The sequence below is a fragment of the Gekko japonicus genome, unplaced genomic scaffold (assembly GCF_001447785.1).
Source record: "Gekko japonicus isolate JY-2015 unplaced genomic scaffold, Gekko_japonicus_V1.1 scaffold1229, whole genome shotgun sequence".
NCBI lineage: Eukaryota > Metazoa > Chordata > Lepidosauria > Squamata > Gekkonidae > Gekko > Gekko japonicus.
In genome coordinates, this window is record NW_015160877.1 from 462,061 (window position 1) to 479,711 (window position 17,651).

The window sequence follows — 17,651 nt, forward strand, 5'->3', positions numbered from 1 at the left end:
TTGGATTTATACCCCGCCCTTCACTTGGAGTCTCAGAGCGGCTTACAAACTCCTTTCCCTTCCCCTCCCCACAACAGACACCCTGTGAGGTGGGTGGGGCTGAGAGAACTCTGACACAAACTGCTCTTTTTCAAGGACAGCTGTGCCAGAGCTTGCAACTGACCCAAGGTCACATCAGCAGGTGCAAGTGGAGGAGTGGGGAATCAAACCCGGGTCTCCCAGATTAGAGTCCGCACACTTAACCACTACACCAAACTGGAAGGGACCAGTTATTTACCAAACTGATCAGTACAATTTAGATTAGAGGGTCTATTGTAAATCTTAATCAAGCGTAACAACTGCCACATCATTCAATAAAGCAGCCTAGGCCCAGGCCAGAAGTCCACCATTCTACTTCCTGTTTCCCATCCGACAACACTACCATCTCCCAGCACTACTTCTCTCTGTTGTTTATTGCCACTTCTGTATCTAACAACACCACACCCTCCTTTCTCCAAAAGGATTCAAAATGGGTTAAAACATTATTTAAAAGCATAACAAAACAGTCATCACAGTATCACTTCCCATTACTACAAAACGGAGAGCCCTTTCTCAGCTCTCTTCTGGAAACCACTCCGTTCTAAAGATTGCCACCTTCTCATGACTCAAGATTTTCAGAGCCTCTGAAACACCAATAGTGTGGAGGCCTTCCTGGTGCCCTCAGCAAGGACAATCTATTGTGTAGGGGCCAGCAATGAAAAGGTATGGGCAGGGCTTATTTTCGGGCGGAACACGCTGGAATGGAGTTCTGGAACCTCTTCAACAAAATTCTTATTAAAATGTTTAAAAGTTCATGAGTTTTCAGTATACAGATTGAATTTCCCTCTTGAGAGTTCTGGCACCTCTTTTTTTTTAATTGCCCTGCATTTGGGAATGTGGAGACCCTGTGTAACCTGTCTGCAAGACAGTAATTTGAGTAAACCTTGATCAGCCAAGTGGAGCTGGCACATCAGAGCCTATTGGGGGAGGCATTTCTGATGATATGTGGATCCCAGTCCATGAAAGGCTTTATGTAAGTAATTACCAACATTTGGAATTGAATCCAGCAAACAGAGTGCTTGACAGGGAGATATGTTTCCCGGCAATACTATAAAAGGCTAGCACTGAACAAGACTTCGCCATCAGCCACGAAATCCTGTCCTGTAATATGAAGGATGGCCTAACAGAACACAGCCGGTCTAAGAGCAAAGTCCTGAAACTGCAGGTGGAACTGAGGCAATTACTGAAGGGGTGCTGTAAATGAAGTATGACATTAGAACCATCGTAAGAAAAGCCGGCCTGGAAACGTCCCCCATCCCCTTTATGTACTGCTCGAAAACTGCCAGTCCTCATCTATGTGCACTGTTTTATATTTACCACAATGTGTAATTTTAAATAAACTTCACTTTTTCGTTTTTCAGTTTTAAAAAGGAAAGCCTTCTGTCAGTTTTACCTCAGCCCTCAGCTATCAGCCCAAGCTGGTGTGCATTTTACACCCAGGCAAAGGTTCTATTTCTGAACCCTGATGCCTCGTGGGATTCTCCAGTGAAGCGGGGAAGGTGGAACATTGATAGAAAATCTGTGGGGTGGTACCTAGCCCCAGGAAACCATTGTGGGGCATATGTAGGATATTTTCCAAAATGACATGTGAGAATATCTTGTGATAGTTTGCATCATGACAAGCACCATTCGGCAAGTGCCTGTGAGGCCAGAGGGCCAGAGGGGAAATCTTCCGGCCAGCATCCAGTTGTTAAGGCAGCAAAGAGTAAATTATGAGCAACTCAGGTCATAGCTTACCTTCAGACTCATGGAAGATTCTTGTGGTTTGGTGGCAGCGGCTGCTAAAGCAGTGTTTTTTTAAAAAGCTGAGCAGCCAATCAAATCTCCAATAGCCAATCAGAAGCCTTGTTGTGCAAAAGCCCCACATGGCCCCACCCACTTTCTAAAAACACTTGGCGGGCACCAGGAAAGAGGCCGGTGGGTGATTTAGTACCCATGGGCACCACATTGGGGATCCCTGTTCTAGGTTAGTATCCAGGGCTATTTTTGGGCAGGAACGCACAGGAACGGAGTTCCGGCTGGCTCCCAAGTTGACCACGCCCAGCAGGAACTCATTAGCATAATAGGCCACACCCAACAGCAGAAACCCATTAGGATTGGCTACATTAGGGGTGTATGGCCTAACATGCAAAGGAGTTCCTGCTACAAAAAAGCCCTGGGTTTTGACAACAAACAAGGTAAACAGAATAACAAGCAAAAGGTGGGTGTGGCTGGATAACTACACTTCTGGTAACATGGGGGTGCGGCCTATTGTGCTAATGAGCTGTGCTGTCAGGGGTGTGGACTAATATGCTAATGTGTTCCTGCTGTTGGGTGTGGCCTATTATGCTAATGAGTTCCTGCTGGGCTTTTTCTACAAAAAGAGCCCTATTGCCTGTCTTGGTTAACAAAAGGCAGAGTCAGACCAAAGCTGGGGACACCCAGGTTATAAGGCTCACTCTGCCGTGAAGCTCCCTGAGTAACCTAGGAGTAGTCACTCACTCTCCCAAGCTGTGGACACACAAGCAGTTTGCTGTGGTAGCACATCAGCTCTAAATAAGCCACTTGAGTTTGCAACAATTTGCATCAATCACACAGCGGCCACTAAGCCAGCATCATAGTGCCGCGGACCCATGGTCAGTCGTTCAATTCAGTTTCCCACACTTCCTCACCCAAACACTGGGCTTTGCATGTGCACTTCCACACAGGAGCATCACAGTCAGCTGATGGGGGCGCTGAAGCGCACCTCGGAGTGGGGTTGTAGGGGGGAAAGGGACACGCCAGAAATGGAGAGGAATGATCACACTGCTCGTGCATTTCCATGGTGGACCCGGGTATTTGGACATCCCGAAACCCACCATGGAAGCACCTTGCTGGGGTAGCCACTGGATTTTCCCGGTGGCAATTTAATCTGCGTGGGAATCATTTTAGTGCGAGGTAGGGACGACTGGGGCATGGGAGCCAGATGTGCACATTTGATCACATCCATTTGATCTGGAGGGAAGGGGTGGCTATGTCAGGCCAAACTGCTCATGTGATTGCACCCTCAGTCTAACCTACCTTACAGAGTTGTCACAAAAATAAAATTGGGGAGGGGGGGACATGTAAGCCAGCTTCAGTTCCTTGGAGAAATGGGTTCAATAAAACCTTAGCAACGCCCTGCCACAACCTCTCGTTGCAAGAACTGTGTTTGGAAGAGTCCTGGATGCTCATATCTCACAACTAGCAGAGAAGGAGCATCTTGTCACAACTAAGTTCCAAGGGAGCATAAGAGGAAATTATCAATGTACACAGCATCTAGTTGGTTTGTTTTACTGTTAGATCTGGTATTTTTGGCCACTGTGCGATAGAGTATTGGACTGGATGGGCCATTGGCCTGATCCAACATTGGCTTCTCTGATGTTCTTATCTTGCCAGACTACCGCTATAAACAGGCACGCGCCGTCTCTCTCTAGTGTTGACTGTGACTTTTGGTCTGAGTCTTTTAATCAAAAGCGATCTCTTCTCAAAGCATGGAGTCAGAAGGATTGCCAATTTTCTTGGCAGGTCTCTGATGCCTTTAACTGCTGTATAGCTGGAGGAAATAGCTGCATTGCGCCTATCATTTCTGCTCATTACAAAGCAGAGGAACTCTTGCCAGGAAAAAAGAACCTGGCCGTTCTAAGCTCAGAGAAGCATGGACGGTTCCAAGACTGGCCAGTTTCCTCCCTGATTTCTCCCCATCCCATAAACTGTCTTTGAAGTTCAATATCATGGCGTGTCTTTTTCCCCTTTGCCTTAGCATCCCAAAACCATGCTGTTTATTTTTTCTTCTCGAACCTCGTGCTCCTCAGGCTAAAACAGGTAGAAGGAGGAAAGCCTGAATCTTCTGCCCTCAAATCTGGAGAGGTTCTGCCAGCTATTTTCTTAACTAAGGGACTTCCCAGAGTTAAGATTTTGGCTTTCAAAATAGGTTTAGATGTGCAATCAATTTGGATTTAAATATTAGAATATAAAGGTCCTTTTATTACATACAGACTTCTGGAGATCTCTGACTTGCAAGAAAAAAAATTAGAATTGCCAACTTTCCCTCCTGGCAGGGCATCTGTGTAGGGCAAGCAGATGCAAAAGAAAAGAAAAAGAAGCGAAAAGCTCTCGTACCTTTAATATCTGTGTGCAAAGACAGATACATATCCTATTGCCCCTGTGCTTGAAAAGCCAAGGTTGCCAGGTCTGGGTTGGAAAATACCTGGAGACTATGGGGGTGGAGCCAGGAGAGGGCAGGGTTTGGGGAGGGGAGGGGGTTCAGCATGATCCGATGCCATAGAGTCCACCCTTCAAAGCAGCCATTTTCTCCAGGAGAGCTGATCTCTGTCAGCTGGAGATCAGTTGTAAAAGCAGGAGATCCCCAGGCCCCGCCTGGAGGTTGTCAACCCTAAAGCTATACCTGCTTAAATCCCCTTGTCAATAAAAAGATAACATAAAAATAGACAGGTGGATGTCCTAAGCAGGGAACTGCAAAAGGTGAGCAGCACAAGAGAAACTATCTAGCCCCGAGTTGTGCTGTTTAAGAGGGAAACACCATGGAAGGCCTCAGCACTCTTTCAGACAGAGTGGAGTGTCTATGAAAAAGTGTTTCCCCCCCTCCCCCAAGGTCACACCCCCTGGAAACAGGAGCACTGCATTCCAAAGAGTACAGCTGGCTCTTGCTGGCAGATGATTTCCCTGTAGATCTCCTGCGGAAAGACCGATTTACCTGTGTTCCATTCATGGTCGCAGCTGCCCCAGGGAAGGTTTATGGTGAAAGAGCTGAAGAGGTAAAACAAAGCCCACGCTAGGACAATGATGTAATAGAAATTAAGAAGCACAACAATCACCTGGGAAGCATAACCGATTCCTGCAGAGAGAAGAGCCACAGTGAACAAAGAGCGCACTCTTTAACAACAAATGAAAATAATTAAGCTGAAGTCAGCTGCATCCAAGATTGGGCCAGATGTTGTTGATTACAGTGAAAGAGCAACCCTTATTTACATATGCAGGACAGTTCAGCAGGTTGACGTCAGGGCCCTTTGCTCGTGTTGCTGTGCCTGAAATCAACCCATCAACTCCATCCATTTCTGCATACCTGAGATCGTTGCCAGGCTATCGTTTATGCAATAAGTCATCTGCACTGCCTCCAGTTTCCCTAACCTAGTAAACAATAACCCCCCGCATCTCCCACCGCAGATCTTTGACACTTCTTTCCACTGACAATCCCTTGTTTTCCCTTTTCTGCAAATGTTTTGCTTCTTAGTTATTTACATTAAAAATATTTCTCACACACACACACACACTTTTCAACAGACATGCACTTTCTTTTTTCCAGATTCTCACTATGACCTCCTAAATAGTCAGTTTTGGCAAAATGGAACAGGAACTCGGTGGCACCTTAATGACTAATATATTCCAGCATACGCCTTTGTGAACCAGATCTCACTTTGTCACATGTCAGACGACTCACGAAAGGTTAAACTGGAATAAACGTTGTTAGCCTTTAAGGTGTTGGCTACTCAGTCCAGACCCAGCACTGACACCCATGTAGATATTAGGCTAGCAAGTGGCTCAGACAGCTAGCTGGTTCCTATGCTTCAGTTACAAGCTGTTTCACAAGAGCATACTGCATACAGTGCACAGCAAGTGGCATTTGTAAAGTTATGTCCCTACACCCAGGTCTTCAGTGTGCAGCTATGTCCATGGCAACTAGTACTCATACCTCTCCTTCTGCAAAAGGAGATGACATCGTTACACTCCTCATTTCCTCCACAGTTGCTCAAAGTAGCCAAGGATTGTCTGTTAATTGCATGCCTATGCCCCCACCACCATACCCTATGCTGTGCATAAGAATCTCAGGACTTCTCCCATCCAAGCACTGACCAAAGACCCAGAGTTTCACTTCATCAAGGCTGCTGCACCATGTGCCTTCACAGACACATATTATGGTTCAGGAGGGGATGAAAGTGCTGCACAATGTCTTGGGTAAGCTGTAATTCATGTAATGGAATAGGGCAACTCAATGTAGGTTGCCATTTTCAGAAGCAGCTCCCTGTTTTGGGGAGGGACTGTGGCACAGTGGGAGAGCATCTGCCTGGCATGCAGAAAGCCCCAGCTTCAATCCCTGGCATCTCCAGCTAAAAGGACAATGCATTAGTCGATGCAGAAGTCGTCAGCCTGAGACCCCAGAGAGCCACTGCAAGTCTGATAATACTGATCTTGATGGCCTAACAGTACAGTCCTAAACTGATAGATTCAGGTGGGGTAGCCGTGTTGGTCTGAAGTAGCAGAACAAAGTTTGAGCCCAGTGGCACCTTTAAGAACAACAACGTTTTATTCAAGGTATAAGCTTTCGTGTGTGTGCACACGGTACTTGAAGAAGTGTGCACGCACACAAACGCTTATACCCAGAATTAAACTTTGTTGGTTTTAAAGGTGCCACTCGGCTCAAACTTAATCCTAAACAGAGTTACTACAGTCTAAGGCCATTGAAATCAATGGGCTTAGAGTGGTATATCTTTTCTTAGGACTGTACTGTAAGGGCCCATTTTCTTGTAAGGCAGTTTCAATGTGTCCATGTGTTCTTACAGCTACTCCACTGGTAGACATCATGTCCTGTCTTCTATACAGTATAAACAACAAGAACATTGTAAAGGCTGTTTTAAACACTAACGGGTTTATTATGGCAGACATTTGCATAAGCTGGAGACCTTTCTGTCATACATATGAAGTATAGTCACAGGATGAGTGGATATCTTACACACATGCAGACACATACGGTATATGGGGGAAGGGGGAATGTAAACAGTGAATTCAAACAGCGATGAAATGCAAGTGGTACAGGACGTGGAATATGAACATTTGTGAGAGCGAAACACTAGAAATAGCAAAGCTGACATTGACTGACTTGGATCCTCCTGAGTGTTTACTTGAAAAGAAGGATTTCAGCACCCAAAGCGAGACTTTCTCACCTCCCTTCTCCCATTGCAGCCCAAAATTACTCCCCAAAACACTGTGGGGGGGGGGGGTCAGACAGGAGACTGCCTGAAGCAGCATGGGGTCACTATGGGCTGGGGGGGATGAGAAAGTCATACTTTGTGGGCAGAAGTGCTTCCGTAAATGGAAACATTCTGGTGAATCCATCCCTATGTGATTATCTTATTGGTTTACTATGTCAACAAAGCAGAACTTCAGGAAAGGTGTGAACTTGGACTTTGGACAAACTGTGGGCACTGTTTGCTGAGCAATCTGGGAAAGGCCCATTTTTTTCATTCTTCATTTACTGTTATTTGGTTCTGAAGTTGGTGATCTGAGTGCAACAGACTGAACTTACTCTCTTATAGGAGGAAACATAAAAACTGGCAAAGCTTTCTTTGTAACCATCCCAAATAACATGTGCTAACTCTGTTCAGCTTCACATGTTTCACCCTGATCCTGATCTGCAAAAATGAGTTCCAAGCCCACTGACGTCGATAGAATCAAGCTCTGCTCAAAACACTTTCAAATCATCCAGGCCTTCAGGACTTGGAAGTTGCTTTGTCTGGATGGAAATTAGGGTGGATAAAAATAAATGATTTTTTAAAAATAAAAAAATCAGATTTTCCAAAATTTAAATTGGATTTCTTAAATAAAATGCTTTTTGAGGAAAAACCTGTCTAAAGATAGTTTTCTATTTAAGATACATTATAGTCCAAAGGTTATTCATCATGAAATAAGTATTAGTTTTTAATTATGTAGCATGAGGCTATATATTTATGCAATGTTTACATTTTTTGGTAAATGAATTCCATTAATCCATTCATGATGTCATGCTCTTCCAGAGGTTTCTGTAAGATTATTGGGCAATTTTTCTCTCTGGAAGATATTATCACAGATGCTTGGTTTTACAATTCTCAAAACCGTGAATTTGTGTCTGCAGAGATCACATGGCTCTTCACAGCAAAAATGTTATAAAATAAACAGAGTTAAGAGACCTCAGTCCTATTGGTCTTCTGCAAATCTGTGCATGCAGATTCAACCTTTTATCTCTTAAGTGCTAAATTTAAGGAAGTTCAATGAAAAGATTATTTGGGGTGGAATAGGAAGAGATGTTAAGAGCTAAACTGAGGAGGAAGGGGCAAGCAAAACAAATGAAAGTGAAACTTTTTGAGCAGAATACTCCAGAAATCTTGAGATACTTGTGAGTGTATCCTCACAGATGTTTAAGCAAATACAAGAATACACATGCTATATCATATATAACAATTTAAATGGTTATTGTTAATGATTATTTTTCTCCTTCCAGTAAAGTACAGCAGAAAAGTTGTTCAAATATGAATGATTAACCTATTAAACTGGAGACAATTCACCTTGCAACGATTTAATAATTATCTATTTCAAGTGGTAAATAACCAATAATTAATTTTCTGATATAACTAAAACTAACCTGAAAAGTTATTATACAAAAATGAAACCTTCATCTGGGTTGTAAATATTAAGGCCAGCAAGAATGAGAGTTTATGTAGAAACCCATGACTTAAATCAAGTCTCACTGACTAGTGATTTAAATCAAATCCACCCTGATGGAAATAAATGGAAACTGAAGTTCATGAAGTTATGCTGAATTCCATGTCCACTGCAGTCTCAAATACCATAATTTTGTGGCATCACAGAATACATACATATTCATAGGGAAGAGGAAAACAGCATGCATCCAAAGACCATCCATACATGTGCCAAGATGGAGATTCCTTCCTACTGTAAATAAACCGCTCTGCTGGAAGCAACGCTTACCTGCACGTCTCGACTTGCAGTCAGCCAAAGGAAATGAAAGAAATATGATGGAGGACATATCTGGTCCCACCACTCACCCCCGACTCACCTTCAAAGAGAGGACACAGCCTCCTCCAAGCAGTGACTCCTCCCTGGCTGGTATACTGGCCAAGCGCCGTCTCCAGGAAGAACACTGGGATCCCGCAGGTGAAAAGGAAGATGAGGTAGGGGATGAAGAAGGCACCTACGGATTCAGAAATCCATGCATGATTGACAGAGCCAGAGTTTCAAATCACAAAGTTGATTTCTGAAGGAATTATAGTACTGCTATGTTCCAAAGGGACGGGACTTTCCGTTGTTTTTTAAAGCATGTTTTATATTATTTATTAATAAAATGTGATATTGATGGATGTCTAACCAAAAATTGTGTGGATGCTGCCATTTTAAAGCATTTTTCCTGAATGCACATGCTAGCGATAAGACTATAAACACCCACCAGAGAATTTAAAGAGCTTCACATGCGTTCTCTTCGTTGTGCCCATAATGGGCCATGGCTTGGGGTGCTAGTGGATCCTAGTCTACAGCTGGAGGCTCAGATCTTCTTCGTGGCCCACGGTGCCTTTTGTCAGCTCCATCTGGTTTGCCAGCTATGGTCAATTCTCAAAAAGCATGCTCTGGCCGCAGCGATGCATACGCTGATCACATCCAAACTAGATTAGTGTAATGTACTGTTCAGAGGGCCACAGTGACTCATTGGTTAAGACACTTAGTTGCAGTCCAGAAGGTCGGTAGCTCGACAGTTCAAGACCCTAGTGCTGTGTGACAGAGTGAGCTCCCATCTCTGGTCCCAGCTCCTGCCAATCTAGCAGTCTGAAAGCAAGAAATTGCAAGTAGATAAATAGATACTGCTTTGGTAGGAAGGTAACAGTGTTCCATGCACCTTGGCGTCTAATGATGCTGGCCAAATGACCACAGAAATGTCTTTGGGCAGCACTGGCTCTACAGTTTGGAAATGGAGATGAGCACTGCCCCTTAGAGTTGGATTTGACTGGCTTTCGAGCAAGGGAAACCTTTTTAATGCACTCTACATGGGGTTACATTTGAAAATGGTTGGGAAACGTCAGCTGGTCTAAAACACAGCACCCAAGCTACTGTCAGAGATTGGCTGGTTACCGGAATTGTCTCACTCTTGCGTTGAAACATCAGCACTGTTTATCCATCTGTTTCTGGACACAATTCAAAGTGCTGGTTCTCATCGTTAAGGCCCTAAATGCAGTGATGCATACGCTGATCACATCCAGACTAGATTACTGTAATGTACCCTACAGAGGGCCACGGTGGCTCATTGGTTAAGACACTTAGCTGCAGACCAGAAGGTCGGTAGCTCGACAGTTCAAGACCCTAGTGCTGTGTGACAGAGTGAGCTCCCATCTCTGGTCCCAGCTCCTGCCAATCTAGCAGTCTGAAAGCAAGAAATTGCAAGTAGATAAATAGATACTGCTTTGGTAGGAAGGTAACAGTGTTCCATGCACCTTGGCGTCTAATGATGCTGGCCAAATGACCACAGAAATGTCTTTGGACAGCACTGGCTCTACAGTTTGGAAATGGAGATGAGCACTGCCCCTTAGAGTTGGATTCGACTGGCTTTCGAGCAAGGGAAACCTTTTTAATGCACTCTACATGGGGTTACATTTGAAAATGGTTGGGAAACGTCAGCTGGTCTAAAACACAGCACCCAGGCTACTGTCAGAGATTGGCTGGTTACCAGAATTGTATCACTCTTGCGTTGAAACATCAGCACTGTTTATCCATCTGTTTCTGGACACAATTCAAAGTGCTGGTTCTCATCGTTAAGGCCCTAAATGATTTGGGGCCAGGATACCTGGACCATCTCCTCCCATCCTATCCAGCCCACCAGTTAAGATCAAGCGGTCAAGCCCTGCTCTCTGTGTCCCTGCCTTCAGAGGTGAGGCGAGTGGCAACTAGAGACAGGGCATTTTCTGTGGTGGCACCTTGCCTTTGAAACGCCCTCCCCTTTAGGGCTCGCCTGGCACCTTTTTCCTTTAGGCACCAGGCAGAAACACATCTTTCCACCCAGGCTTTTAATTATGGGTTTTATCAGTTTTTGATGGTCTGCTGCTGTTTTATGGATAGTTCTTATGCTGATTATGTCTAATGATTTGTTTTCAATATTGTGACAATTTTAATTGTAAGCCACCCTGAGCAGAACTCTGGAGAGGCAGTATAGAAATATCCTGAATATCCTGAATAAACACTAACCTTAGAAGGTGGACAACTGTGCAGACTTTATTATCCTGTTACTGCAGGTGGAGGGATAGAGACTGAAAGTAATGCAGCTTGTACAGCACTACTCAGTCATCTCTCAGCAGAAATGAGATTTGACTTTCTGGTGTGCTCACCGGAGGAGGAGGAGGAGGAGAATTGGTTTTATACCAAAGATTTGCTTTCACTGGTGGCATTCCTCCTAACACCCTTCTTGGATGCATGAAGCTGCCTTGTATCGAGTCAGTACCATCTAGTAGCTCCCCAAAGAAAGGTCTTTCCCATCACTAGTTTCTGGAGATCCTTTAACAAGAGATCGAACCTGGACCTTCTGAATGGACAGCAGATGCTCTACCACTGAGCCATGGCTCCTTCCTTCCTTTTAGCTCCTTCGTGGCCCTCCCAAATTCTGTTACCTTTTCTCAGTGACCTCCCAGCCAGTCAACTAGTGGTCTTTCAGGACCGTACTTCAATCCTAGGGCTGGATCCAGCACTAATTCTCACTTGTGCTAGAACCCTTAGTGCAAGTGGCTACTGTAGTCTGTTTTCTTGCATTTCTGCTTGCGCAGAGTCAAATGTATTGTATCCCCACTTGCATTTCCACTTGTGCAAAATCTTGTGCAACCAATTTATGGGCACTGTAATATATAGGGAGGAACATGCTAGACGTTGCTCAAGATTTTCTGCAAGTGGATCTGGGCTAAGTTTGTTTATGCTTCCCCTTACATCTCGCTGGATCCAAGCCCCTAGCATACAGGTTTTGCAAGGTTTGGGGTGGGGGTGGGGGTGGGGGGGATTGCAAAAATGTTCCAACTGACAAGTACCACCAAGATGTGATCCTTAAACCCTTTGTGGTAACTCAGAGGCATACGAGGACCATCTCTTGAGGTTGCCTAGCAATAGTACAACGTTGTGCCAGGATCCTGCCAGTAACATGTGCTAGTTGCCTGTTTAATGCATTCCAAGTGGTACACACGGCCCCTTTGCACCAGTGAGCAAATTTGATCTGGGTCTTTAAAAACAAATACCTGATATTAGAAAAAATATATATTATGCTTTACTTAGCAGAACCCTTCCAGCCTTAAAAGGGCTAGGTTAACGGTCGCAGAGCTGGGAATACCCCATTCAAATGCTGAACAGCTGCTTAAGCAAACGCCGGTTGTATTGAAAGGTGGAGAGAATCAAGGGAATAGAATGGAGAGTTTTGAAAAAACAGTACTAACATAATAATAGTTATTGAATAGTCCCAGTGCCAGGGTGAGGGAATATGTACATCTCAAGAGTCTGGCCTCCAACTCAGAAACTCCAGGAAGGTCTGGATGCCTGGGTTACCAACCTCAGGGTGGGGGCTGAAGTTTTCCCAGAATTCCAGCTGATCTCCAGAATACAGAGATCCGCCCTTTGAGGAAATGGCAGCTTCAGAGGGCAAGCTTTATGGCATCACACATCCCTGCTGAATTCCCTCCCCTCCCCAAGTAACTTGGCCAAATCTCCTCGAATATCCCAGGCCAGGGTTGGTGACTCCAATAAAATCACTTTTTAAAGGCTTTGAGAAGCAATTCTCTGTCACAGCAGCAGGAGAAATCCCATAGACACTGCAGAAGAAAAAGGACCACACCAGAAGAGGGCCACTCTGCCCTTCACACTGCTCCACACATGGTCTTCTCTGTTACTTAGGGCTGCCAACTCCAAGTTGGGAAATTCACAGAGGCTTGTGGGGCAAGGCTTGGGGATGGCTAGGTTTGGGGGGAGAAAAGAGCCCAGCAGACTTCATCCTCCAAAGCAGCCATTTTCTCCAGGGATGCCAATCTCTGTTGTATGGTCATCAGTTGTAATTTCAGGGGATCTCCAGGCCCCACCTGGATGTTGGCAACCCTATTGAAACTTCTCCTTCTATAGAAAATCCTCCACATCGTTAGAAAAGCACACCTCTAGACCTTCTTCCTTCTCTTGGCATTTTTCTCCCCCTTTCGTATTTCCGTTGCCAGGCAACTCCTCACCCAACTGCTCCAGAAATCACCTCCCTCTAGGAGGCCAGACCAAGCTCCACTATGCGGGGAAAACAGGTCACGAAATGTTTAATATTAAAATAAAATATTTTTAAAAGCTTACATTAGTGATAGGACAAGGAGAAGTTTCAGCTTTTATTTGATCCTGTGAGACAAATGCAGCTTAAATTTCATCTAGTCGGACTATACTTTGGTTTAGCTCAAATGGTGTTGACTAGAACTAAACATCTAAAGACGGCCTTATACTGTATATACATATAGTGTATATAGCTGTTTCAGACCACTCGGTATAGCCTATTCTGGCTGGCAGATGTTCTTTTCTATCACTTTAAAAGCTTACATTAGTGATAGGACAAGGAGAAGTTTCAGCTTTTATTTGATCCTGTGAGACAAATGCGGCTTAAATTTCATCCAGTCAGACTATACTTAGCTCAAATGGTGTTGACTAGAACTAAACATCTAAAGACGGCCTTATACTGTATATACATATAGTGTATATAGCTGTTTCAGACCACTCGGTATAGCCTATTCTGGCTGGCAGATGTTCTTTTCTATCACCTGCAGCTCATTGGTCCAAACTGGGGAGGGGGCCATTGCCCAGTGGTAGAGCATCCACTTGGCATGCAGAAAGTCCCAGGTTCAAACCCCCAGCATTTCCAGTTGGAAGGATCAGGCAGTAGGTAATGTAAAAGACCTCCGCCTGGAGAGCTGCTGCCAGTCTGAGTAGACAATACCAACCTTTATGGACCAAGGGTCTGATTCAATATAAGGCAACTCCATATGTTCATATCTTCGTTAACTTGAGATGCCAGGGACTAAACCTGTGACTTTAGGTCTGCAAAATAAAGGTTCTACCACTGAACCTTATTCCCATAAGCAATGTTCCCTCTAAGCTGTGCAGTCTTGTGAGCCAAAATTCTACTTTGTGAGCTGCTGGCATTAAAGTTGTGAGCAAGCGATTTGGCTGCTGCATAAATTAGTTTGTTCTGGAGCCATCCTTCCTGAGCTAAGACAAATATGTGTGAGCTGGAGGCTAAAAAACTGTGAGCTAGCTCACGCTAACTCAGCTTAGAGGGAACACTGCCCATAAGCAGTACTGAGGAAAACACACAGAATAGGTTTTATCACCACAGTGGGTTACAGCTGAAATTAATTTGCTCCCCTGGAATTCACATCCATGAAAGTTGAATAAACCTGCAGATATTCTGCAGCATCTGCCAAAATGACAGCTGTATTTTCCCAACCAGTGTTCTCAATTTAATATTATTCAACAGTATTTTATACTTCACATAATGTCATTCTGCATTTGATGGCAACGGATAACTGCCATGCTGTGGTATCTTTCGGGTGCTGGAGTTTGATGGCTCGCATATAAACAATGGTATTTCATATTTTACTGTATTTGATAGCTGACGTTACTAGCCTATTCAGCCATATCCAAGCCGATGCTTCTCTTTTGTACACGAAAACAATTTCCCTTGGACAAATAAAAAAAGATGAAGCCATTTCTGTGCCTCCTGCTAAATAGCTCTTCCACGTTTGTCAGATGGCCACTGTTCCTCGGTGTTGAACTGCTAGCTTCTCTCTTCCAATATTCCAGGCCCAAGCCAACATTTAACAGAGTGGGAAATTACAATGAAAGATAATTCACTCCTAAATCAGCATAACAGCTTCAGCTCTTTGCTGGGGTAGACCTGGCTCTCCGCCCCTGGATCAAAGTACGTTGTAGGGTAGCCTAGGAGAAGGATTGGACCTGCTACGGAAGCAATGAGCTATCGAATCCAGTATTTCCTTTGACTGCCTTCCTATATTCCTCATTAGTAGTAATGATAGTTCCTTTTCTAAGTTTGGCAGCAGGCAATAATCCATTATCCTCCCTGTATCTCAGTTGTTTAATTTGCAAAAAGTGCAATAAATTGTGTTATTTCTGTTTGAGATCACTCAGTCAGGACTGACTGTCAGTGGAGGAAATTAGATGGAGGAGTCTGTACTTTGTTCAGTATCCTTGGGTAATTGGGTAACTGGTACCCAGCAAAACAACATGAACATGCTTGAGATCTATAAGCAGTGAAACAATGCTGGCACTACCTGGATTCAATTGAAATGCCAAGCCTGTGGAACCCACCTGGGCAATTCTACCTGCATTTCATTGTGTTCAAGCCAGGAGCCAAAGAATTAAGGACTAAGCACAACATTCCAAAGACCTCTTTGGACAAGCGATTCACAGCATGTGTGATAATCCAGAGAGATGGAAGGTTGCCAAGTCTCCACTCAAAATATATACAGCTGCCTCATGCCAAGTCAGGCCGTTTGCCCATCTATCTCAGTATTGTCTTCTCTGACTGGCAGCAACTCTCCATAGTCCCATTTCCCAACCTGGAACTGGCGACCTTATGCAGGGTGTATACATAGGATAAAGCTTTATGCATGGTGCCCAATACTCTTACATTCTCTGCTTTGGGGTAGAACTGCCACCATCTGATCAATTCTCTCTTTGTAGCCCCAACTGACTGCCCCAGAACAGCCCAACAGCAGCCAAAGGGCATGTGTCTGTGACGAAAAAAAGGCCTGAGGAGGGAACCCAGGACAATCCCCTTGTCTACAGCAAGACACCTGTCTCCCCCTGCTCAACCTTTATTTTCTGTGATGAACCATCGGTAGGGTGGCCAACCTCCAGATGGTGGCTGGAGATCTCCCGCTATTACAACTAATCTCCAGGTAACAGAGATTAGTTCACCCGGAGAAAATGGCCACTTTGGAAGATGGACTCTATGGCATCATACCGCCCCTCCCCAAATCCTGCCTTCCTCACGCTCCACCTCCAAAATATCCAGGTATTTCCCAATCTGGAGCTGGCAACCCTGCCCATTGGGGGGGAAAGGCTAAGATCTCACTTTTATTCTAAGCACACAAACAGATTCCCTAAACTAGGGTTGCCAGGCCCCTGTCGGGGTGTGTGAAAACCCTGCTTTTGTGGGTGCTTCCCTGCCGCCAGCCAGCGGGGGAAGATCCTACTACCAACTGGCCTGAAAGGTGACATGATGACATCACCTGGAAGTGACATCATCACATTGACAACATCACACAGCGACACTCTAGTTTTGGGGCAAAACTCTATGGTAAAATCAGCTACAAACCACAGAGTTTTGCCCCAAAACTAGAGCATTACCCCCCACAACGTTGGTGATGTGATGATGTCAAAATTGCTTGGTTTGTATACTTAACACAAGAGCACCCAATCATATGGATGTGTATTTGATACTGAGAAAACACACCGAGATGGCTTACCAAGCATCACTGCATCTGAGAAAGTGATCTTCTGAGGAAACTCTGAGGATAGCTTAAGCCAAGCACAGTTAGTGGAAAGTGTTTGGCTATTCTGAGCAGTGCTTTGATAATGTTTTAATGTGAAACCATTCCAAAGAAAAAGCCCTTCAGGCGTTTATGGAAAGTATTCAAGTTCAGACGCTTCACAAACTTTTGGCTATACAGCATCTAGATCTCTAGTGTTACTTCCATTTCCTTTTTCTACTCCTACTGGTACTCCAAAACGATCCACATTCCTACACATGAAAAATTAGGCTACCTCACACAATCCTTTCAAATCTATACAGAAACCTACTATCAAAAGAGTTTCCTGGTAATTTGCCCTTAGCACTCAAGAGCTCTTCAGTCAGTGCAGTGTAATGGTTACAGTATTGGATGAAGAGCTGGAATAATGGATTTTGAACCTCCTGCCACACACATTCTCAGCCTAATTACCTCACAGTGTTGTTGTAAGGGTAAAATGGAGGACAGCAAAACAAACGCAAGTCACTTTAGCACCCCATTGGGGAGAAAGGAAAGTATAAATTAAATGAAATTTCAAGGGACATAGAACCCCATCATAGACAGGAGAGTTCTGAAGTCCCTGGTTTGCTTTTCTACTAACCCAGAGAACCTTTGGCTGAGGATGTAGCCCAGAATTGCAGGCAGAGAACTCTCCAGCTCACCAAACTACAAATCACAGGGCTCTTTTGAGAAAATGAAGACTTGCTAGTGGTATGAAACTGATATGACATAAGATAGCTATGCTAGATCTCCTGAAGTTTATAACTTGAGCTTCAAGGGGTGGAACTTTGGGGAGAAGGGGGGTGTCATGGGCAGGGTCTATGAAAGAAGAAGTGGAGCCCATTACCACATGATTCTCTCTTTGAAAAACAGAACAAGCCACTCTTGTCTTCTTCCCTGTAAAAACTCTGTTAAATACTGGGTTCTAGACGCATAACCCACTGAAGGCCTCCCCTCCCCAAACCCCACCCTCCTCAGGCTCCACACATACACACCCCAAATCTCCCGGCATTTCCTAATCCGGACCTGGCAATCCTACTCAGCAGGGATGTGATACCACAAAGTCTACTCTCAAAAGGTGCCATTTCCTCCAGGGAAACTGTAGTCTGGTGATCAGTTATAATTCTGGGAGATCTCCAGGAGAAAACCTGGTGTTTGGCAAACCTACACAGCAGCCTCAACCAAATTAGGTTCCAAGGTACTGCTCTTTCC

General features: G+C 44.5%; 1 protein-coding gene across 1 annotated transcript in view; it reads right to left on the reverse strand.

The window, feature by feature from the left end:
• The window catches only part of LOC107120229 (sodium- and chloride-dependent GABA transporter 2-like), an 89,264-nt gene that overhangs the window by 63,049 nt on the left and 8,564 nt on the right, over positions 1–17,651 (reverse strand). The window contains exons 2-3 of the mRNA XM_015422871.1: positions 8,927–9,061; positions 4,793–4,933 (exon numbers count right to left, since the gene is read on the reverse strand). Coding sequence (XP_015278357.1) covers positions 4,793–4,933; positions 8,927–9,061 — 276 coding nt within the window. The remainder of the gene's footprint in view (positions 1–4,792; positions 4,934–8,926; positions 9,062–17,651) is intronic.